This window comes from Triticum aestivum, chromosome 2B (genome assembly GCF_018294505.1).
Source record: "Triticum aestivum cultivar Chinese Spring chromosome 2B, IWGSC CS RefSeq v2.1, whole genome shotgun sequence".
NCBI classification, from domain to species: Eukaryota; Viridiplantae; Streptophyta; class Magnoliopsida; order Poales; family Poaceae; genus Triticum; species Triticum aestivum.
Genome location: NC_057798.1, coordinates 545960300 through 545985572, shown reverse-complemented (window position 1 = coordinate 545985572; position 25273 = coordinate 545960300). Strand labels below are relative to the sequence as shown.

At 46.9% G+C, this 25273-nt stretch overlaps 1 protein-coding gene across 1 annotated transcript; it reads left to right on the top strand.

The window, feature by feature from the left end:
- Positions 1-11897: 11897 nt before the first annotated feature.
- On the top strand, positions 11898-14444 carry LOC123045940 (BTB/POZ domain-containing protein At2g24240). The gene has a single exon (XM_044469186.1). It carries the CDS (start codon positions 12844-12846, stop codon positions 14197-14199), a length of 1356 nt encoding a protein of 451 aa, XP_044325121.1. The 5' UTR covers positions 11898-12843; the 3' UTR covers positions 14200-14444.
- The last annotated feature ends 10829 nt before the right edge of the window (positions 14445-25273 follow it).

Sequence of the window (25273 nt, the reverse complement as noted above, 5' to 3'; positions counted from 1 at the left end):
TGACATGTCATGTTGTCTAAAAAAGTTGTCAGCAGATTGCATTTGTGAAATATCATTCTCTCTATGGCAGTATGTGAAGATCATTTTGCGGATCCGGACATGGTTGAAGTGTTCGATAATTACCTTGGAGTATTTGGAGAAGGAACCCGCCTTGCAATGCCGAAGACAAGACTGCGCGTCGGACTCATCGTCATTGAAGCCTGGTTCAGGGGCTAATGAGGGAGTCCTGGATTAGGGGGTATACGGATAGCCGGACTATATACATCGTCCGGACTATTGAAGCGTGAAGATACAAGACTCAAGACTCTGTCCCGTGTCCGGATGGGACTCTCCTTTGCGTGGAAGACAAGCTTGGGGATCCGGATATTGTGTTTCCTCCCTTGTAACCGACTCCATGTAAACCCTAGCCCTCTACGGTGTCTATATAAACCGGAGAGGTTGGTCCTTAGAAGGCCGATCACAATTACAATCATAATCATCATAGGCTAGCTTCTAGGGTTTAGCCTCTACAATCTCATGGTAGATCTACTCTTTTACTACTCATGTCTTCAATATTAATCAAGCAGGAAGTAGGGTTTTACCTCCATCGAGAGGGCCCGAACCTAGGTAAATATTGTGTCCCTTGCTTCCTGTTACTATCAGCCTAAGACGCATAGATCGGGACCCCCTACCCGAGATCCGCCGGTTTTGACACCGACAGCCGCCTTGTTGCTCCTCCAACTTCATCTCCAAGTCTACTGGTTTGCTTTTGGTCCAAGAAAGATCATCGCAAAAGTTTTATTCCGTTTTCAATCCGTTTAGTATTCCTTTTCTACGAAACTCTAAAACAGGGGAAAACAGGAACTGGCACTGGGCTCTAGATTAATAGGTTAGTCCCTAAAATAATATAAAATAGCATAATAATGCATATAAAACATCCAAAACAGATAATATAATAGCATGGAATGATACAAAGTTATAGATACCTTGGAGACGTATCAGTTGTCATCCTCGGGCATATCAAGGATAACAAAGTCTGTTAGGATAGTAACATTTACAACTACAACATGCACATCCTCGCAAATTCCAATAGGTATAGCAGTAGATTTATCTTCCATTTGCAAAGATATTTCAACAGGTGTGAGCTTATTCAAATCAAGTCTTTATAAAAAGTAAGGCATAACACTAACACCGGCTCCTAAATCACATAGAGAAGTTTTAACATAACTTATTTTAATGGAGCAAGGTATAGTGGGTATTCCCAGATCTCCTAGTTTCTTAGGTACTCCATCCTTAAAAAAATAATTTGCAAGTATGTTGGATATTTCAGCTTCAGGTATCTTTTGTTTATTAGTGACAATATCTTTCTTGTATTTAGCATATGGAGGCATTTTCAATACATCAGTCAAACGAGTACGCAAGAAAACAGGTCTAAGAATTTCAACAAAGCGTTCAAATTGCTCCTCATTTTTATTCCTAGGTGGTTTAGTTGGAAATGGCATAGGTTTTTGAACCCATGGGTTTCTTTCCTTACCATGTTTCCTAGCAACGAAATCACTATTATCATATCTTTTATTTTTAGGAGGTGGGTTATCAAGATCAACAACATATTCTATTTCTACATCATTATATAGTTGAGCATCAACATGAACATCATTATCATTATCATTATCACTAGGTGTATGTTCATTACCAGATTGTGTCTCAGCATTAGAAATAGAAACATCATCAACTAGAAGCATGCAAAGTTCTATCATTTTTCTTTTTCTTCTTAGATGGACTAGGCAAATTATTATTAATTCTCTGAGAATCTTGCTCAGTTATTTTAGGATGACCTTCAGGATACATAGGTTCCTGACTCATTCTACCTGCTCTAGTCATTACTCTAACAACATGGTCATTAATATTACTATTCATCTCATTAAGCAAATCATTTTGTGACTTGGCAACTTGTTCTAGCTGAGTTTGAACCATGGATGAATTTTTACCTAGACCCTTAACATCATTAGCAATTCTAAAGATCAAGTCACTCAAACAATCAATCATGAAAGCATTGCGTTTCAATTGTTTCTTAACATATGCATTGAAATGTTCTTACTTAACAATGTAGTTATCAAATTCACCCAAGCATTAACTACCAGATTTATTGTAAGGAATATCACCTTCATCAAATCTTATAAGAGAATTTACCTCTACTACCTGTGTCGGGCTGTCGACCCCATGTATTTCTTCAATAGGTGGTAAATTCTTAACATCTTCAGCTTTAATACATTTTTCTTTCATAGATTTCTTTGCCTCTTGCATATCTTCAGGACTGAGGAATAGTATACCTCTCTTCTTCGGTGTTGGTTTAGGTGATGGTTCAGGAAGTGTCCAATAATTATCATTTCTCAATATATTATTCAACAGTTCTTTAGCCTATTCAATAGTTCTTTCCCTGAAAACACAACCAGCACAACTATCTAGGTAGTCCCTAGAAGCATTGTTAGTCCACTATAAAATATATGTATTTCGTTCTTCTTAAGAGGATGATCAAGCAAATCATTAAGTAATTGGAGAAGCCTCCCCCAAGCTTGAGGGGGATTCTCTTCTTCAATTTGCACAAAGTTAAATATTTCCTATAAGGCGGCTCGTTTCTTATGAGGAGGAATTTTTTCTTCAGAGAAGTAATATATCATATCCTGGGGACTACCACACAACCAGGAGCAAGAGTATTAAACCATATATTAGTATCACCCTTTATGATAAAGGAAAGAACTTAAGAATATAGTAGTAGTGAATCTTTTTGCTCATGAGCAAATAGGGTGACTATATCATTTAATTTAGTAAGGTGTGCCACAACACTTTCAGTTTCATAACCGTGAAAAGGATCTGATTCAACCAAAGTAATTAATTCAGGATCGACAGAGAATTCATAATCCTTATCAGTAACAAAGATGGGAGAAGTAGCAAACTTAGGATCATATTTCATTTTATCCATCATAGATTTTTCTTTAAGCTTACATAGTAGTTTCTTAACATCTTCTCTGTCATTACAAGCAAGAAATTCTCTAGCTATCTCCCCATCCATAACATAAGCCTCAAGTACCTTAGGCATTTCAATTCTAGAAGAGCTAGGTATAATAGGTGAATCATAAAATTCATCAGTTTCAGCATTTTCAAATTCTTTAGCTTTAGAAAGTTGTTCATCAAAAAATTCACCTAGTGGCACAGTTTCATCGAGCATAGTACTAGCATCATCATAAGCTTCATTCATAGAATAAGCATCATCATAAATTACTTGCGACATATCAGAATTAATGGCAGGTGGTGGTGCCGCAAACCTACTCAAAACAGAAGGTGAATCAAGTGCAGTGCTAGATGGCAGTTCCTTACCTCCCCTCGTCTTAGAGGGAATGATCTTGGTTTTATCATCCTTCACATTCTTCATAGTGATCAATAGATATAACTCCCAAGTGACTCAGCAAATAGATCTATGCTCCCTGGCAACGGCGCCAGAAAAGGGTCTTGATAACCCACAAGTATAGGGGATCACAACAATTTTCGCGGATAGAGTATTCAGCCCAAATTTATTGATTTGACACAAGGGGAGCCAAAGAATATTTGCAAGTATTAGCAGTTGAGCTGTCAACTCAACCACACCTGAGAACTGAATATCTGCGGCAAAGTGATCAGTAGCACAGTAGTATGATAGTTTGATAGAAGTGGTAACAATAGCAATAGTAATAGTAACAGTAGTAGTAGCATTTTTATAGTGATTGTAACAGCTGCAACAATGAAAGTAACTTGGCAAAGATCAAGATGTGAATAGCGTAGGCACTGGATCAGTGATGGATAATTATGTTGGATGGCATTCATCGTGTAACAGTCATAACCTAGGCGACACAGAACTAGCTCCAATTCATTAATGTAATGTAGGCATGTATTCTGGATATAGTCATACGTGTTTACAATAAGAACTTGCATCACATCTTTTGTCCTACCCTCCCGAAGCAGTGGGGTCCATAAGGAAATCTAAGGGATATTAAGGCCTCCTTTTAATAGAGAACGGGAACAAAGCATTAGCACATAGTGAATACATGAACTCCTCAAACTACGGTAATCACGAGAAAGAATCCCAATTATTGTCACCATGGGGTATGCGGACCACAACACGTAATAGATGCGTACAACTTGCAACATCGGATCAAGAATACAACTTGCCAGAAAGTAACTTGAAAACATAAAGGGTTCAGATATGAAATCACGGCACTCGGGCCTTAGTGGCAAGCATTAAGCATAACAAAGTCATAGCAACATCAATCTCAGAACATAGTGGATACTAGGGATCAAGCCCTAACAAAATTGACTCGATTACATGATAACTCTCATCCAACCCATCACCATCCAGCAAGCCTAGGAAGGAATTACTCACTCCCTGTGGTGAGCATCATGAAATTGGTGATGGAGGATGGTTAATGATGACAGTAGCATTGAATCCCCCTCTCTAGAGCCCCGAACGGACTCCAGACCAGCCCTCCCGATGAAGAACAAGAGGTGGCGGTGGCTCCATATCGTAAAACGCGATGATTCCTTCTCTCTAAATTTTTTCTGGACGAATAGGTATTTATGGAGTTGGATTTAGGGTTGCAGGAGCTGTCAGGGGCCCACAAGCCTTCCAGGTGCGCCCTGGGGGGTGGTGCTAGGGGTGGGCATAAAAAACCGAGATCCGAAAAACTGACCCGAAGTATCAGGACCGAGACCGAAATGACCTGAACCGAATAAATCGGTTGCTTTCTCGGTGCCCAGATTTAGAAAACCGATTCTAGTTCGGCTACTTCGGCCGTCATCGATGGCTAACCGAATACACCGAGGAACCGAGGGCATTCCTAAAATGGCCCAAAAAATATTCCAGCCCATTACGTGAGGTCACCACTTGCCTTCTCTCTATCATCATCGCTACAGCCCCAACCCAAGTCCCTCCACTCGATTCCAATCGGGAACCCTAGGTTGCGAGCCTTCCAGGCTGCGACCCTTCCTGCTCAGCCGCCACCCCTCCAGCCCTCCGTACCCCACACCCTCCTCTCCACCGCAGTAGACAACAACGATGTCCGGCAGCTTGCGCGGCGCGCAGGCGCAGTAGTGATTCTTGGGTTAGCACAATCTCCTCCTCCCCCTACTTGCCCAACGCCCTCACTTCCTCTTCTGCTTACATTGGCGGACGGCGAGTGTGAGATAACATCCAGCTGCACCTACTCTTCCTTTCTTTAATATAATCTTGTGTGTTCGTCGATCCTTTTTGCCATGGAATGCTCGCGATTGCCATTTTTTCTGGCTAGTTTCAATTCTGTTCGGGTTATTCGGTCAAACCGACACCGAACCGAAATTCCTGATGGACCGAATCGCCGGTTCTTCGTTTTTAAGATAACTGATCGGTGACTAATCTCAGAAAACCGATTTTTTTATAAAACCGATGAACCGAACCGAACAGCTCGGTTAAACCGAATGCCCACCCCTAGGTGGTGCGTCCCCTGGACTTGTGGTGCCCTGGTGGCCCCTCCCAGTATTTCTCTTCGCATGTATTTTTTTATATATTCTGAAAATATTCTCTGTAATTTTTTTAACTTAATCCAAGAACTTTTATTTCTGTACAAAAATAACACCATGGCAATTCTGCTGAAAACAGCGTCAGTTCGGGTTAGTTCCATTCAAATCATGCAAATTAGAGTCCAAAACAAGAGCAAAAGTATTTGGAAAAGTAGATACGTTTGGGGCGTATCATACACATACATTCATTTTAGTATGATTTTTTACGACGAGAAATCACATTCATTCATGTAATCAACTATATAAGACCACAACCATCCATCCTAGACATCATACAAAAATCTTACACCAAGGACCTAATTTTGGTTTTGTATCAATGAAGTCTCACGAGGTAAACATGAATGCCGCTTAGGGCATCTCCAACGGCGTACCCAATATTGAACACAGTAACATCTGTGGACACAGATATAGGAACAACAATCCAATCATGTGCACCAAATACCCACCCTAGGTTCGGCCTCCTCTAGTTGACATGAATATGTTGAGTTAATAGAATTTTATACATATGCAAAAATAGCTGCAAACATATGCATCACAACCAAAAAGCACCGGATGCTCAACAAGTTTTCACATCCAACGACCCCAAAAGTTGCTAGTTCGGTTGTCTGTGCAAAAATGTCAATTTTTGCATGGAAAACCGACTATCCGTGGCAAATTGTTCACTTTGCAACCCACTGCTCCTTGAAAGCCGAATCCTCCAACTCGGCCACCAAACGCTTGAAAATCCTTGCATGTTAGGCTTGCAATCTTTGATGCTTTGGGATCCAAATCCTCCATCTTTAAGGTCAACATCTTGGCATCCTTCGAGTTGGCGACGAGCTCAGCCCTAGCTTGACACAAGCCTTCTCCTCCTTCTTCGCCATGATGTCCTCGAATCTCTCTATTATTTTGGTCGTCGCCCCTTCTCTCTTCTCCTTCTCCTCCTCCCACTTCCTGCCCCGCCCCTTTTGACCTTCTTGGCCGGATCAAGCCCTCCTTTTTTAGGGTCGGTTGGATCACCATCTTTGTATTTGTTGGTGATGCCAACAATGTTGACAAAATTGGCAATGGATAGGAGCCATTCGGGGTGCACATTCAACTTTAACCAACAATGCATGGAAATGAAGTGCTTCTTCTCCACCTTCAAGAACAATGCGCACTCACGGGACGGCTAGCAAAAAAGGACATGGTTAACAATGTGCACACATGATAACCGATCAAATGACAACACATAGAGCATATCTTCCCACATGACAAAACATAGAGCATATCCAAACAAATGACAACACAAAGAGCATATCCGGTGAAATGAGCAACACATGAACAACTTACTTGCTCGGAGATTAACGCCCCACCTGGACAACGGTATTCAAGTTGTTTGTAATGGCCGCAATCTTATTGGTGACATCTTGAATGGTGTACATATGGGTGAGCGACTTTGGACCACGATCCCGAACCGCTTCTACGCGATAGGGGTCGTAGTGTTTGTGCTCATGAACCAAGCATGAACATTTGACCAAAAGGTTGAGCCCTTTTGCTCTGTTTCATGAAACAGATCAACGCTCGTGGCTAACCATGCATCACACAATAATTTGTTCTCCCTCAAATTGAAACTTTCTCCCCTACCCTTCTTATTTGGGCCGGCACTGCCTAGCCAATCGTCCAACTCAAGGTTGGGCTACTCGATGCAGGAGTTCGGTTTATGGGTGTATGTGCCTAGTTGTTGGGTGTATGTGCCCGACTCCGAATCTGAGTCATCCACTTGTCTGTCCTTGAAGTTGCCTCCTTCATGATGATGTCCAACATCTCCCCATCATCAGTCGGCATCGCGCCCAATTGAAACAAACCGACAAACAGAGAATGGGCACCTAGTTGATCCATGCCCGACGTCTGCTTTAGAAAAAGTTGTGGTGATGGAGGGTCGGCGAAATTGATGGGCATGTTGAGGTCAACACTCCATGGTACGTGTGGGGTGGATGTGGTCGGGAAGTGATGCTGAAGACTGAGCTGCTTGGCGGCATAGTATTATGGTGGTTGCAGCTCCTCCGGCCAAACTGGCAAGTGCATCGCCCCCCCCCCCCCTCCCCCCTCTCCCCCGTCTGCTGACCTTCTTCGTCTCAAGAGGTGGCGCCTAACTGACCGATGCAACTGCTACCTCCCTGCCCTCTGCTTGCACGGGCGCATGCTACATATTACCGAGTTGATCTTGTGGGCGGTCACCACCTCTCAATCCGCCAACTCAGGCTTCAGCTTCGACAGTAGTTCGGACATCTTGAATGGGTCCATTCGGCGGTGGACGGCGAAAAGGGCAGCAATTGGGGCTAAGGGCGGTGACGATCGAAGCGGAGAAGGTGGGAAGCATGCGTTTTGGCGCAAAAACAACGTCGAATAATCCAAGTGTGCATGCGTGGATGGGCCAGGGGAGTCGGACTCCTACATGGTGAAGGTCCGGGCGTCCGCAAACCTTCCTCGGTTTGACACCGATTTGCAGGAATTCGGATACTCAGACGTGTCCCCAAATGTTACAACACGATGTTGGACAGTAAAAACGTCTGAACACCATGATTCATACATTTAGGGGTGGTTTCAAGGTATTGCCTTTGAGATGTCCTTATGTTGCTAGATGGCGCTGCTGGTAATGTCGCGGTTGATTTTGGACAACTATAAGCCAACCGTGGCGCGACACCATGGAGTTCTTCATGCTGGTCGTGCCAGATCTTTAGAACAACTCTAGCAGATGTGCCATATTCCCATCCCGCAAAATCGTTTTATGGTTCCCCCTGAAACGATTTAGCGGGAAGTGATGTCCTCCAGCAGAAAAGATCCTGCAAAAGCTTGCTGCAAATTTAAAAACATAGATAAACCATACTTCTCGCTACAAAGTTCATCACAAAACACACTAGAATTCATCATACATAGATAAAACGCAGAAATAGTTGTGGAAGCAGCGATGGCTTAGTGCTTGACGTCGAGGAAGAACGCCTCCGTAGACTTGCGGCAAGCGTGGGTGAAGGCATGCTCCTCCTTCGCCGCGCCGAACCTGTGGGCGGGGCCTTCTTCCCCGAGCTCAATGGCGCGCTCCGCGACGAGGAGCTCCGCATCCACCATGCGGCAAGCCAAGGTGTGCGAATAGGGCTCCTCGTGGAGGCAGTTGAATTGGGCCCAAGGGAAGCGCCCGTCGCTGAGGGGGGGGGGAGACGATTGTGCTCCCGCGCCTGCTGTGACAGCCAAGCTTCGACGGGGTACGGAGGGAGTTGCTAGCCTCCGCATCGTCGCAGAAGATCTTGCACGGCGGCGACCCGCCACGACCACTACCATCACGCTCGCGTGTGGATCCTGCCATCACTCATCGAAAAAAAAAACTCTGTGCCAGGTGAAATCGCTCGCCGGAGTGAGAAAGGGAGGCGGCAGAGGAAATGAGAGACAGGAATACTAAATAGCATGCCGTCTAGTAGATATAGCAACCGAAGGGCGTTTTTGCGGGCCGCTCGTACCATTTTTACGGGCTTGGCTAAATATGGCGTATTTATTCGAGTCATAAACACGCAAAAACGCTATATGAGTCGGAATTATGTGGTGGGCGAGGTTATACGACATGCTCGCACGTGCCCAGCCGAAGGTAGGTTAGCCTTCAGCGTAGGTGGAACGACAACAACACTGCGATATTTTCTTCTGGGTTGACATGAGCAGTACGTAATACTCCCATTAATCCCCATTGAATCTACATTTACAAAAGGATGTAGTTAGGTCTCAGTCGACTAAGATTTTTAACCAAATCTTAGTTAAGTGACATAACTTGTAACAAAATTAAAAAACCTTTTAAATACGGATTTTAATATAAGATCTCACGAATATGGACTGAGACTTAACGAAGACTCTCTCAACTGAGAATTAACAAGACTGTTTAAAAAAGAGTTAATTACACCTGTAGTACAACAACTTGCTGTGAACTAACAAAATCATACAAAAACTAAAGAACCCCAGAAAAATGGTACAATAACTTAACTAACAGCACACTTTGATACAATTTCCGTTTAAATTAACGCTGCACAGTCTGTGGCTGTTAACAGCGTGCACGCCAGCTGACGCTCTCCCTCTGTCCTGTGTGGGTCCTACTTATCAGTTGGACAGTGCAAAAAAAAAAATCAAAAGCTGCGCTGCCGTGATTAGAACCTGCGACGCAAGCATACATGGTTAGGCCCTTTACAACTACACCGTTAAATTCTTTTTGTCGGTGTACAGCCAGTTACCTTTCAATACCGTAGTTTTAGACACGTGCTCAGCGATGCCGACCACAACCATTTGCTGAATTATCGACTTCCGTTTATGTGTGTGTGTGTCTTTTTGTTTCTATTTTCATTTGCTTTTTATCTTTTTTCAGATCTTGGATTTTCTTTTGTTTTTTCTCATTTTTATTTTTGCATATTTCTTTTTTATATAGGTTATGCACTATACTATGAACTTTTTTTCAATGTACACACTGAACTTTTAGTATACGATAAATATTGTTAAATACACACTAAACATTACTTTATAGTATACGGTGAACATTTTTCTACATACATTGAAGATTACACAAACATTTTTTGAATACACACTAAACATTACTTTATAGTATACGGTGAACATTTTTCTACATACATTGAAGATTACACAAACATTTTTTCAATACACGCTAAACATTTCTTCAATATACTGTGTGTGTGTGTGTGTGCGCGCGCGTGAAATGAAAGGGGTTCCCCCCTACCCCAACTATAATCCCTTGGCGGTTAGGATAAACTCTCTTCTCTAGACTTCACCGGCAAGCCTGTGGATTTGCCTCCCCTCTACCCGCCGCACCGGCGGTTGGTGGCGGGGAGGGGAATCCCGGTGCCTCCACTCCGTTTAGTAGTTTAGGTTAGGGTTTTTTAGTCCTGGCAGGTGTGACACACCCTCGGAGGAAGCACTCCCGGTGGAATGTTGGCAAGGGCATCCACCCGAGGGGGGCAATGTTGAGGCGCGATGGATTCGCCGTCCGGAAGGTTACCCACCGCGCCGCCTGCTGTGGATCTAGAGATTCCGCCTCCTGGATCGCCCAGAAAAGGAGCTCCATGTCGCTGCAGCCGTAGTCGCCGATGAATTTCACGAACTACTCAAAGTTTGCATGTTGAATGATGTTGGTGAAAAGATCTGACCACTCCTTCCAATCTTGAAACCGCTCCAACACCACCCTCCGCGTCTCCATGCGCGCTTCTGGCGAGCTTGCATCGATTGGTGGAGGCGGCGATGCCACAGGTAGCGACACCGGCCCCGCTACTCTCGTCGTCGGGTTTAGCTAGGGGATCCTAACTTTGCGACGACGAGTGTCCACCATGAGGCTCGATGGATGAATTGGAAGGGCTTAGGGAAGGCGCAGTAATGCAGGTGGGTGGGAAGGCAGGAGGGCGGAGAGGGATGAATCGCCTCGTCGTCATAGGTCCCAAGGAGGAGGAGCGCGAGACATTTTCCATCGCCCCGCGCTTCTGATATACAGTGATTTTCTTAATATACATACCGAACCTTTTTTATAGAACATATACTAAAAAAATTCCTCAAGTATATTTTTCTATTTTAGTAGGTTTTAAAAAATCCAGTTTCTAAAAACAATAGCTGGATTTGGGGTGAAAACAGACTAAAAAATGTACTCAAGTTATTCAATCAAACTGCATTGCAGATAGATGTTGTTAGCAGATATATTCAAGTATTTAAACATGCACGTTGAAGCATATGACAACCGACATGTGTGTCTAAACTATTAAAACTAGTTTTGTGAGAACGTCGAAAGGCTACAAGGTTTTGTCCGAAACGGACGCTCTGTCACATAAACAAATGGAAAAGGATAGAGTATATGCACCATGATGTTAAAATGTAAATTAAACTAATAAGCAGCAGTCTATAGTTTATTGGCGAAAGGCCATGATGTTAACGTTTTTACGAAAAACCTCTTTACATCGCTTAACTAGTTCGTCGAACAGGCAGCACATGTCTGTAAGCAAGACTATATAAATATTCTGCCTGAACTTCAACGTAAAGACCGTAGTGGTATGGGGGTTCGGTGGTGTAGTGGCAGCAAGCGCAGACACGCAAGGCTAGGTCTGTGGCTTGAATCACGGCAGCCCTGCTTTTCAATTTTTTCTTATTTTCACTGTTCAACTGACAAGTGGGACCTACATAGTCAGAGGGAGAGCGTGAGGCGACGTGCACGCAGTTAACAGCGGCAGACTGTGCAACGTTAGTTTTAACGGAAATTGTGTTAAAAAGTGCTGTTAGATAAGTTAGTGTACCATTTTTCTGGGGTTTTCTAGTTTTTGTATGATTCTGTTAGTTCGCTGCAAGTTTTTGTACTACAGATGTAATTAACTCTTTAGAAAAAGTCCCAACGACCGCAGAGGGGAAAGCAAACATGCAGTGTAGGCCGCCGAGTCGCCGTGCCACTTCCCGGCCACGATCCCGACAGGAGCAGGAATGGAGGGGAAATAGGCCAACAGAAAGTAAGCAAAAAAGCAGAGGCAGGCAGGAAGATTCCGCGCCGGCCGTGCGATTGCGATGATTGGATTTGGCAGAGTCGTCCTGCTGAATTCTCCCAGCAGAGTTGGAGATGCTCGCCCATGTCAGGTCGGTACTCGCCAACGTTTCGGCAGTTGCGCCTACTGGTGCTCGGGTCGAGCCCAGCACGTGGTGGTGTTGTACCGTCCCAACGTGCGCCGGTCTAAGCCTAACGGCTGCTCAGCTCAGGTCGGGCCGATTACGTGGTGGCGTTGCCTCGAACCCACGACTGCGCGGCGACTTCTCCTCACATCCTCTTGCTTAGATTATCATTTATCAATACAGTACATTGACTACAAGTTTCTCCACAGTTTATTTTTCCTTTTTGATTGATGAAAATGTTATGCGTTGGACATGACAGACATGTAATGCACGATTGCACTAGATTCAGGCAGGAGCGAAAAATTCCACTCCGGGGAGAAGCGGAGACTTGTGACTTGTCATCCGTTAGAACGCCGCCGTCAGTCGTCACGCCCAAGCAAGCAGCACCTTCTCTTGCCCCCTCCCCTCCGTCCGTCCCGCCAGGCCGCCACAACAAAAAACAACAGCAGCGAATCAAAGCTGCGTAGCCTACGCACTAGTCTCCCAATCCGCTCCCCACCCAACCCCGCAACCCCGCGACACGATTCCCCACCCGATTCTCCTCTCGCCGGCGGGATCGATCCGATCGAGGTTGATTGGGGGAGAGCGAATGGCGCGGTGATCGGCCGGCCGGTCGGTCGGTCTGTCGGCTCGATGGCGGCGAGGCCGGGAGCAGGCGGCCGCGTGCGCTTCAACGTGGGCGGGCAGGCGTTCGAGACCACCACCACCACGCTCGCCAACGCCGGCCGCGACTCCATGCTCGGCGCGCTGCTCGACGCCTCCTGGAATGTGCCCTGCGCATCCGCCGGCGGGGAGGACGCGGCCGCCGAGTACTTCATCGACCGCAACCCGGCGTGCTTCGCGGTGCTGCTCGACCTGCTCCGCACGGGCAGCCTCCACGTCCCGCCGCACCTCCCGGAGAAGCTGCTCTACCGGGAGGCGCTCTACTACGGCCTCCTCGACCACGTCCGCGCCGCGCGCTGGGGGACCTTCGACGGCGACCGCCTGCGCCTCGCGTCCTCCGTGCCCGGCCGCGCCCCCGGGGACGGCACGGCCGTCCGCGCCGCGCCCGACGGCGGCTGCTGCGTCGCGCACGGGGGCGCCGTGCACGTCTACAACTGGATGCTCGACGAGCGCCGCCCCGTCTCGCTCGACCACTCGCAGGTCAACGACGTCGCCTACCTCGACGCGTCCACGCTCCTCATCGCCGCGCGCGAGCGGCTCGGCAAGTGCGACGGCGGGATGGCCGCCTTCTCCGCCGTCTCCGGGGACCTCCGCCACCGATTCCGCGTCCAGCACGACCGCCAGGCGAAGTCCTTCACCGCCGGCGCGCTGGCCTTCGACAGGGACTCGAGGATCTTCGCCAGCTGCAAGGGCCGACTCAATGAGTACGGCATCGGCGTCTGGGACAGCGCCACCGGCGAGCAGGCCGACTTCTTTTACGAGCCACCCGGGTGCGCCCTGGGCGACGCCGACAGGCTCCAGTGGCTGGACGCCACCAACGCGCTCATGGTGGCCACGCTGTTCCCCAAGACGGACAACTGTTCCATCGGCCTCCTGGATTTCCGGGACAAGAGCGTGGCCTGGTCGTGGTCCGACGCCGGCACGGCCGCGTCGCTCGAGGAGAAGCGCGTGCTCCACGCCATCGCCATGGAGGACGAGCGGTCCGTGTGCGTGATCAACCAGTACGACGACCTCGGGTTCCTGGACCTGAGGAGCAACCCCGGCGCCGTGCGGTGGAGCTCCCGGAGCAAGCTGATGAACCGGAAGGCGCCCGGCGAGGAGAGCTGCTACCCGAAGCTGGCGACGCACGGCGGGCAGCTCTTCTCGTCGATGAACGACAGCATCTCCGTGTTCAGCGGGCCCGAGCACGTGCTGACGTCGACGCTGAGGCGGAGCTACGGCGGCGCCATCTGCGACTTCTCCATCGGAGGCGACCGCCTCTTCGCCCTGCACAACGAGGAGAACGTGTTCGACGTCTGGGAGACGCCGCCGCCGCCGATCATCTGACCGCCAGCCTGCTCTGCGTTGCTCTGCTCAGCTCGCCGTGACTTGAGCCGCACTGCACTTGTTGTGCTCACTCAGCAGAAGAAAAGAGATACTGCTACAGTAGTATTCAGAAGGAATGGTTACACCTAACTGATGATGATGGGTACTCATCACAGTACACTGTAGCTCTCGATCAATCTTAACTGGAGCACTAGAGTGTACGCAAGCTTTGGTTTCTAACCCAGAAAAGAGAAATTTTCGACTAATACGTACGGGGCATCATCCTTTTACGCATGCCATCACTAGTAGATTTTGCTTGCCCTTCCAATTCTTCTCGTCGGAACATCTATTGTCGGCATCAGGCGTTGCCCTATCAAGATCATCACAAGGTTGATTCTCAGCAAAGCATGTTTTGTGAATGCTAAAAGATATCTTCCGCTGCACTTGATGAGGAGGCCCCGTACGCCGTACTATCATATCCATCTGAGCCGTGCTTGGGGCCTGCATTTTAGAATTGGTGACTCGCTCGAGGACAGATTTGGCTGTCCTGTTTAGTGCTCAGCAATGTCGGCCACAATGTTTAATGCTGAATTGGAACAGTGCCCCTATCTGTTTCACATACACATTCTCTGTCACGTGCTTCTTTCTTTGAAAAAAATAAACAAAACATGTTAGTTTTTCTTTCTTTAAAAGAGTTTCTGCTGTTCTTCAGAGGCAGTCACAGGCACTGGTTTGGAATCTCCTGGCCCTAGCAGTAGCAGCAATGCCAGTGTGATTGTGATGCTGCTCCATAACTCATCAGCGAGAAGCTGCAGCACTGTCTATAATCTTTCATTTGTGGCTTTTCTTAGCTCTGCTCAACAGAGCATGTATGTGCAGGTGGGCGAGCTTTTGCTTTTTAGAGTTGGTAACGAGTATACTAGTATCATTTCGATCTGGGCGCATCATATCCAATCCAACATCTTGTCCTCTACTTGGAATTGGAATGGAAGGCACATGACAGGTCGGAGTAGTACTGCGGCTGGAGGCCACTCACGGGTTATAGTTTATTGTTTATATATACACACACTTGACGTAAAGGCTACACGAAAAGGATGTATGGCTTTGGCAAGGTAGGCATTATGATGGAAATTATTGAGTTCATTCCTGTGGCTGAGCCGTAGTGCAGTGCAGAGATCTAGAACTATGAAAGATGGTCCAGATAAGAAGACGAGTAAAAGCTGCAAAATACAGATCGAGACCATAGCACCAACAATGGAGTAGGTAGTCATGTTTACCGCCAGGTTTTCGGATACTTTGCCATCTTTTTTATTAGCAGTTGGCGGCTGCGTTTTTTTTCTATATGGACCGTTATCATGATGACAGTGGAACCCTGCCGAAACGAGTGGTGGATACTTCAGCTCCTGGAACGAACGTCAGAAAGAAAAGAGTGGACACTGTCTGAGGGAGAAAATAACAAGGGAATGAACAGATAGAATAAAGAGCCGGTTGCTCCTGTTAAATGGCCTTATCATGTACGGTGTAGCAGTATGACAATTGAACTACCGTAGTACGAATGCCTATTGAACTGAAACGTGTATGCTCGTAGAATTCTTCCCGTATAGGAGTACTTATTAATGGAGGGAGGCAATTAGCATTCTTCAGACGGCACGTTGGGTGCAAGGCAAAGTACGTACTACAGACTCTACAGTACTTACAGTCAGTACTAGTCCTAATTATAGATCCGGGTATTTCGACATACCATAAAAATGGCGAGGGTAGAAACAATGTTTGCTACAGCAGCAACACAATCCGCGGAGCAAGCAGTTGATTCGTAAAGTCATCAGGCAAACGAATGAAAAGCTCAAATGAGGTTCTGCAACTGTTCACTTTTCTTCGGTAAAATATGCAGTAATGGAATAAAACATGCATTTTTATAGTCTGTCACAAAACAGTAACATTTCAATAAGTACATTACGACATGCAACCTGATTGGGTACCAATATCAGATCAATCAACCCTTACACTATACTCACAAAACACTATATGTGTTTCCTTGGTCAAGGACCAATGGATCAACAGTCAGCTTCTGCCATAGATGGCGCAACTGCATTCTTAAATTGATCAAGAAAATATCAACTATTTAACGACGTACACAGCAAGGACAAATTGATTTAACATGAACCGAGAACTTAGAGGTAACATACTGCAGCAGATTACGATTGGACAGCAGTGTGAAAGAAACAGAAGATTATGGCACAAAGAACTCATTTGGGTCAGGCAGGTGTATGAAGATTGGGAACCTAAACTATAGTGTCGTTCCAATCAGCAAGATTTGCAATTGAAAACTTGCTTGTTTAAGAAAAAACATGAGAATCACCAGTAGTAAGGTGTGATAATAACAACTGGATGATAAATAACATAGGAATCACCAGTAGCAAATGAGACGATAACACCAAGATGATGATTAGAACATAAGTAGTGTGTAACACACGAACACGATACTGCTCCCAACTTAAGGTAGCTCGATCTTGCGCACACCGCAAATTATTAACCCTCTTTGATTGCTACCTTAGTTCTCCACCGTTTCCTCCTCGTCGTCACTGACCTCAGACTCGTCATCCGCATAGCCATTCGCGTAGTACTGGTCGATGAGGGTCTGATTGTAGGCATTTATCTTCTGGGCCTTGTCCTTTTTCTCAGCATAGGTTTCGCGGTATTCATAATCCTTCTCGGCCAGCACGTCGTCAGGGAGCTCATCGACGAGCTTGCAGGGATTTGCAATCAAAAAGTCGATGAGTGCCTGCGGCAACCTCCTCTTGACCACCACCTTCCTCTTCTTGCCGGACCCGGACGGCTGTGCATCCTCCGCCGTGGTCCTGCGGCCCAGCCACCGGCGACCCTCCGCCGCTATCGTCTCTGCCAACTCCTTCTTCCTCTTCAGGACTTCAGTCCCCTGCGACGCGCGGATTTCACCCCGTTCCGACGCGCTCGCCTTATTCATCTTCCGGATTTCAGACCCCTCCGACGCGCTCGCCTTCTTCCCCTTCAGGATTTCACCCTGTTCCGCCGCGATCGAGCCGCCGATTTTACCCTCCATCGCCGACGATCGAGCCCTAACCTCTGGTCTGTTTGCCCCGCAACCGACGCGAACGTATCCTGTGAAACCACTCGATTCGATCGTGCACCAGGTGCGCCAGGGGCACTTGAGCCGTCAAATTGACAAAGAAGGGACGAGATCTAACCACCGAGGTGGGCTGGTGATACAATTGCAAAGCAGACCTTGGAGTATCATTAAAACTTGTGACCAGTCCTTTCCAAGACCGACTGTAGTATTGTGGCAGACCAAAGCTAAGACAAAATTCAGGCTTTCTCCCTTTGCCCTCTCCCTTACGAGGCATCGCATTTCTCCCAATCTCACTCTCCTGTACCACTCAGACCCGAGCTTTTTATTACTCTACTCCGATAGATACAGAAGCGAGAGGGAGAGACGGAGAGTACGAGTAAGATATGCACTCTTGACCATGCACTCACAGATAGTTTGATAACCATGCACTCTCCTGCCGAGTTAAAAGAGATTATTTCGATTGATAAAAAAGGAGAAAATGTATGTTTTTCTAGGAGGAAATGTATGTGTAAGTGCATCTAGTGCCATCCCTAGTTGGTTTTGAAGTACTGACGACAAACGTGGTTGAGAGACTAATGTGTTTGTGAGAATTGCAGGATAACACAGGTGGAAGTCCCTCATTGATTCGATTTACCTACCAGAGACGACCCCTAAAAATGTATGAAGACATTGAAAACAATGGTGGTTCTTGAATACATTCACGTCGAAGACAATGACGTGTGAAGACATTCACTTGAAGACAATGAAGTGCGAAGACATAGTTTCTTTTGTAGTTTCATTTTCTTCTTATTTGAGTCATAGGAACCACCGTACTGTTAAGTGGGGTCAAAATGAACAAAGTCAGAAGACTGACGTGATGCTCAACCAAAATCCTATGTCTTCGAGTGAAGACAATGAGAGCAAATCTTATCCAGAGTTGGATGAGTCAGCTTTGAAGGAAATATGCCCTAGAGGCAATAATAAAGTTATTATTTATTTTCTTATTTCATGATAAATATTTATTATTCATGCTAGAATTGTATTAACCGGAAACTTAGTACATGCGTGAATACATAGACAAACATAATGTCACTAGTATACCTCTACTTGACTAGCTCGTTGAATCAAAGATGGTTAAGTTTCCTAGCCATAAACATGAGTTATCATTTGACTTGACCCATTCCGTTAGCTTAGCACTTGATCGTTTAGTATATTGCTATTGCTTTCTTCATGACTTATACATGTTCCTATGACTATGAGATTATGCAACTCCCGAATACCGGAGGAACACTTTGTGTGCTACCAAACGTCATAACGTAACTGGGTGATTATAAAGGTGCTCTACAGGTGTCTCCGAAGGTACTTGTTGAGTTGGCGTATTTCGAGATTAGGATTTGTCACTCCGATTGTCGGAGAGGTATCTCAGGGCCCTCTCGGTAATGCACATCACTATAAGCCTTGCAAGCAATGTGACTAATGAGTTAGTTGCGGGATGATGCATTACATAACGAGTAAAGAGACTTGCCGGTAACGAGATTGAACTAGGTATTGAGATACCGACGATCGAATCTCGGGCAAGTAACATACCAATGACAAAGGGAACAACGTATGTTGTTATGCGGTTTGACCGATAAAGATCTTCGTACAATATGCGGGAGCCAATATGAGCATCTAGGTTCCGCTATTGGTTATTGACTGGAGATGTGTCTCGGTCATGTCTACATAGTTCTCGAACCCGTAGGGTCCGCACGCTTAACGTTCGATGACGATTTATATTATGAGTTATGTGTTTTGATGTACCGAAGGTAGTTCGGAGTCCCGGATGAGATCGGGGACATGACGAGGAGTCTCGAAATGGTCGAGACAGATATATTGGACGACTATATTCGGACATCAGAAATGTTCTGAGTGATTCGGGTATTTATCGGAGTACCGGAGAGTTACGGGAATTCGCCGGGGAGTATATGGGCCTTATTGGGCTTTAGGGGAAAGAGAGAGGGGAGGCTGCGCCCCCCCTCCCAAGGCTTAGTCCGAATTGGACTAGGGGGAGGGGTTGCGCCCCCTCCTTCCTTCCCTTCTATTTTCCCTTTCCTTGACTCCTACTCCTACTACTTGGAAGGGGGGAATCCTACTCCCGGTGGGAGTAGGACTCCTCCAGGGCGCGCCATAGGAGGGCCGGCCCTCCCCCTTCCTCCACTCGTTTGTATACGGGGGTAGGGGGCACCTCTAGACACACAAGTTGTGTTGGAAATATGCCCTAGAGGCAATAATAAAAGGATTATTATTATATTTCCTTGTTCATGATAATTGTCTTTATTCATGCTATAACTGTATTATCCGGAAATCATAATACACGTGTGAATACTTAGACCAAATACGTCCCTAGTAAGCCTCTAGTTGACTAGCTCATTGGTCAACAGATAGTCATGGTTTCCTGACTATGGACATTAGATGTCATTGACAACGGGATCACATCATTAGGAGAATGATGTGATGGACAAGACCCAATCCTAAGCATAGCACAAAATCGTGTAGTTCATTTTGCTAGAGCTTTTTCAATGTCAAGTATCTCTTCCTTAGACCATGAGATCGTGTAACTCCCGGATACCGTAAGAGTGGTTTGGGTGTACCAAACGTCACAACGTAACTGGGTGACTATAAAGGTGCACTACAGGTATCTCCGAAAGTGTCTGTTGGGTTGATACGGACCGAGACTGGGATTTGTCACTCCGTATGACGGAGAGGTATCTCTGGGCCCACTCGGTAATGCATCATCATAATGAGCTCAAAGTGACCAAGTGTTTAGTCATGGGATCATGCACTATGGTACGAGTAAAGTGACTTGCCGGTAATGAGACTGAACGAGGTATTGGGATACCGATGATCAAGTCTCGGGCATGTAACGTACTGATTGATAAAGGGAATAGTATACGGGGTTGTTTGAATCCTCGACATCGTGGTTCATCCGATGACATCATCGAGGAGCATGTGGGATCCAACATGGGTATCCAGATCCCGCTGTTGGTTATTGATCGGAGAGCCGTCTCGGTCATGTCTGCGTGTCTCCCGAACCCGTAGGGTCTACACACTTAAGGTTCGGTGACGCTAGGGTTGTAAAGATATGAACATACAGTAATCCGAAAGTTGTTCGGAGTCCCGGATGAGATCCCGGACGTCACGAGGAGTTCCGGAATGATCCGTAGGTAAAGAATTATATATAGGAAGTGCAGTTTCGGCCATCGGGAGAGATTCGGGGGTCACCGGTATTGTATCGGGACCACCGGATGGGTCCCGGGGGTCCACTGGGTGGGGCCACCCATCCCGGAGGGCCCCATGGGCTGAAGTGGGAAGGGGAACCAGCCCATAGTGGGCTGGTGCACCCCCCCTAGGCCCACCCCCTGCGCCTAGGGTTGAAACCCTAGGGTGGGGGGCGCCCCACTTGCCTTGGGGGGTACTCCACCCCCCTTGGCCGCCGCCCCCCTTGGGAGATCAGATCTCCAAGGGCCGGCGCCCCCCCAGGGGGCCTATATAAAGGGGGGGAGGGAGGGGGCAGCCGCACCCTTGCATCTTGGCGCCTCCCTCCCCCCTGCTACACCTCTCCTCCTCCGTCACGTGCTTGGCGAAGCCCTGCCGGAGTGCTGCTTCTCCACCAACACCACGCCGTCGTGCTGCTGCTGGAGCCATCTTCCTCAACCTCTCCTTCCCCCTTGCTGGATCAAGAAGGAGGAGACGTCATCCGCTCCGTACGTGTGTTGAACGCGGAGGTGCCGTCCGTTCGGCACTCGGTCATTGGTGATTTGGATCAAGGCGAGTACGACTCCATGAACCACGTTCTAGTGAACGCTTCCGCTCGCGATCTACAAGTGGTATGTAGATGCAATCTCTCTCCCATGACTCGTTGCTTAGATGAACTCATAGATGGATCTTGGTGAAACCGTAGGAAAAGTTTTTATTTTCTGCAACGTTCTCCAACAGTGGCATCATGAGCTAGGTCTATTGTAGTTCTCTATTGCACGAGTAGAACACAATTTTGTTGTGGGCGTAGATCTTGTCAACTTGCTTGCCGCTACTAGTCTTTTCTTGCTTCAGCGGTATTGTGGGATGAAGCGTCCCGGACCGACCTTACACGTACGCTTATGTTAGACAGGTTCCACCGACTGACATGCACTAGTTGCATAAGGTGGCTAGCGGGTGTCTGTCTCTCCTACTTTAGTTGGAGCGGATTCGACGAAAAGGGTCCTTATGAAGGGTAAATAGAAGTTGACAAAATCACGTTGTGGTTATTCGTAGGTAAGAAAACGTTCTTGCTAGAACCCAATTGCAGCCACATAAAAGATGCAACAACAATTAGAGGACGTCTAACTTGTTTTTGCAGCAATTGTCATGTGATGTGATATGGCCAGAAGTTGTGATGAATGATGAATAAAATATTGTGATGTATGAGATCATGTTCTTGTAATAGGAATCACGACTTGCATGTCGATGAGTATGACAACCGGCAGGAGCCATAGGAGTTGTCTTTATTTTTGTATGACCCGCGTGTCATTGAAGAACGCCATGTAAATTACTTTACTTTATTGCTAAACGTGTTAGCCATAGAAGTAGAAGTAGTCGTTGGCGTGACAACTTCATGAAGACACAATGATGGAGATCATGGTGTCACGCCGGTGACGAAGATGATCATGGAGCCCCGAAGATGGAGATCGAAGGAGCTATATGATATTGGCCATATCATGTCACTACTATATAATTGCATGTGCTGTTTATTACGTTTTATGCATCTTGTTTACTTAGAATGGCGGTAGTAAATAAGATCATCCCTTATAATAATTTCAAGAAAGTGTTCCCCCTAACTGTGCACCGTTGCTAAAGTTCGTCGTTTCGAAGCACCACGTGATGATCGGGTGTGATAGATCCTTACGTTCACATACAACGGGTGTAAGACAGATTTACACATGCAGAACACTTAGGGTTAACTTGACGAGCCTAGCATGTACAGACATGGCCTCGAAACACAAGAGACCGAAAGGTCGAACATGAGTCGTATGGAAGATACGATCAACATGGAGATGTTCACCGATGATGACTAGTCCGTCTCACGTGATGATCGGACACGGCCTAGTCGACTCAGATCGTGTAACACTTAGATGACTAGAGGGATGTTGTCAGGACCCCGACTCAATGCCACATCGATCTAGCATGTAACACCTCATATCACTTTGCGGCCTCACGCACGGTATTCCCACGGGTGTCGCCTTACCTTAGCCCGGGACCGTTTGCGCCTTTTGGCACACGTATATGACGGTGTCGCTAGCATCCATATGATAAGGAGCCCGGGCTGACATGGCTAGTCGTAAACCCAAAGTGGCACAGACTTACAGGGACAGGCATCCATGACCCAGCATCGAACGTGTCGGTCATCAGCGAATGAATCCAGGCTGTAGCACTGGGCTAGCAGGACTCCGGTGAACCGGGCTGTAGCGGGCTAACAGGACTCCAGTATTCATCGCGTGACATTTCCCCGAAGGGACAGACACAGGAACGAAGAAGGACATATGCCGGCCAGCCTAAGTGTTCCGGAGCAGTAGCAAGCTACCATGGCTCAGTGGAAACACTAGGAGACATTTCCCGGTAAGAGAGGCTACTAAAGATAAACAACTAGATGGTCAGATCCCACACATACCAAGCATTTCAATAACACACACACAATATGCTCGATATGTGCAAATACAACATGGCATCACAACATGACTCTACGACTCAAGTAATTTATTCAATAGGCTCCGAGGAGCGAGGTATTACAAACAGGGGTCTCACGACCCAACATTCAGAGCATACAAGTCAAAGCACAAGCGGAAGCTATCATGTCTGAGTACAGACATCTAGAAATGAAAAAGGCTGAGAAGCCTGACTATCTACCAGATCCTGCCGAGGGCACAAGATCGTAGCTGAGGTAACAAGCTAAACGTCGAAGTCCAAGCGGAACTACTAGTGAGACTGAAGTCTCTCTGCAAAAACATAAAATAGGCAAACGTGAGTACAAATGTACCCAGCAAGACTTACATCAGACCTATCTACATATGCATCATTATCAACAAAGGGGTGGTGGGGTTTAACTGCAGCAAGCCAGCTTTGACTCGGTGGCTATCCTAACTACGACTGCAAGCGACTCTTTTGAGGTGGCGCACACGAGTCCACATATTCACCATATCAATACACCACTATGGATCCGCTCCCGTCTCCCTACGAGAACGCCATCCATAGCACTCACGCTTATTTGCGTATTTTAAAGTATCCACTTTCACTTGTCTATGAACTGATATAAGCAACCCAGAAGTCCTTTTCCGCGGACACGGCTATTCGAATAGATCATATTAACCCTGCAGGGGTGTACTTCTTCACACATGCTCTCACCACTTACCGCCGTTTACACGACATGTACTCGGCAACCTTCAAGCGGAAGCCCAACGTGGGTGTCGGCCATGGCCTACCTAAACACTCGAGTCTCTAGTCCAGGTTTATCGCCTATTCGGGTTCCATCCATGAGGAGATCCGGCCGGAGTTTCGCTCACAGCCCCAAACGATGTGAACAGGGTTCCCGAGACACCAAACGGGCGCCCGGTACACCGTGCCACGTGCCTACCGCATCACAGCCCACCCCTACGGTCAGCGCTGCGCACGGCCTCCAGCATACTACAAACACCAGAAACTACTTGCAACTCCTGGACAGAGGACAAGGGTGATCAAGAAGCCGAGAGGGTCCATTGGTTTCGGGCCCAATGCGTGGTAGTAGCTGAATCATGGATCACAAACACAGAACTCAGTTCCTGAGGACGGCTGCAATGAGACAACCCACCATGTACTCCTACATGGCCTCTCACCGCTACCTTTACCAAATCGTGTTCACACACTTAGCTCACACACAGTAGGACTTGTTCACACACCTCTGATTCATCCCCGATGAATCAGACCTGACTCAACTCTAAGCAGTAGCAGGCATGACAAACAAGCATGAATGAGTAGGCACATCAGGGCTCAAGCAACTCCTACTCATACTAGTGGGTTTCATCTATTTACTGTGGCAATGACAGGTCATGCAGAGGATAAAGGGGTTCAGCTACCGCAGCAAGTAACAGATGAATCGATGTTGTCCTAATGCAGTAAAAGAGAGCAGGAGCGAGAGAGTGGGATTTTATCGAAATGAACAAGGGGGTTTTGCTTGCCTGGCACTTCTGAAGATAACATTGAGTCTTCATCAGTGTCAACGATCACATCATCGGTATCACGTCTATCGAGAGGGGACAAATACCGGCAACACAGAAAGAAACACAATCAATGCAATGCACAATATGATGCATGCTCATGACATGGCAATATGAATGTGTTTTGAGCTAATGCAACTAGCAACAGATTAAATGAAGTTGGTTTGAATATAAAATTCAAATTCAAACTCCATATGTGATTAAATAAATGCCCTTTAATTGATTTGCCCTAAACAGTAGTGATAAGTTGTTCTAACATGCATGAAAATGGTACAGATGGATTCCTTGAATTTTTCTGATAATTTTTCATATATAATTTATTTCATTTGGAGTTACGGTTAATTTTCTATGATTTTTAGAAGTTATAGGCATTTTCTGGAATTTTCTGAATATTAATAAATCCAGTAATTGAATTAATGCGCCAGCCTGACATCATCATGACGTCAGCAGGTCAACTGGGCGCCTCCAGGTCAAATCTGACGTGTGGGGGCCACACGTCAGTGACACAGGAGCTAATCCCGGTCAAACCCAGCGCTGACTGGGGTTTGACCAGGGGTGGGGCCCGCTGTCAGTGGCCTAGGGGGTTGATTAGTGTGGGGGGGGGTTAGCCGCTAATGATGCCCACGTCATCATCGCCGGACTTACGCCGGCGGCGACCAAAATGGCGGCGGCAATGCGCCGGACTTGCGCTAAAGGCGACGGAGGCGGCGGCTGAGGGCACCGGGGCGTAGCCCGGGCTCTCCCGCAT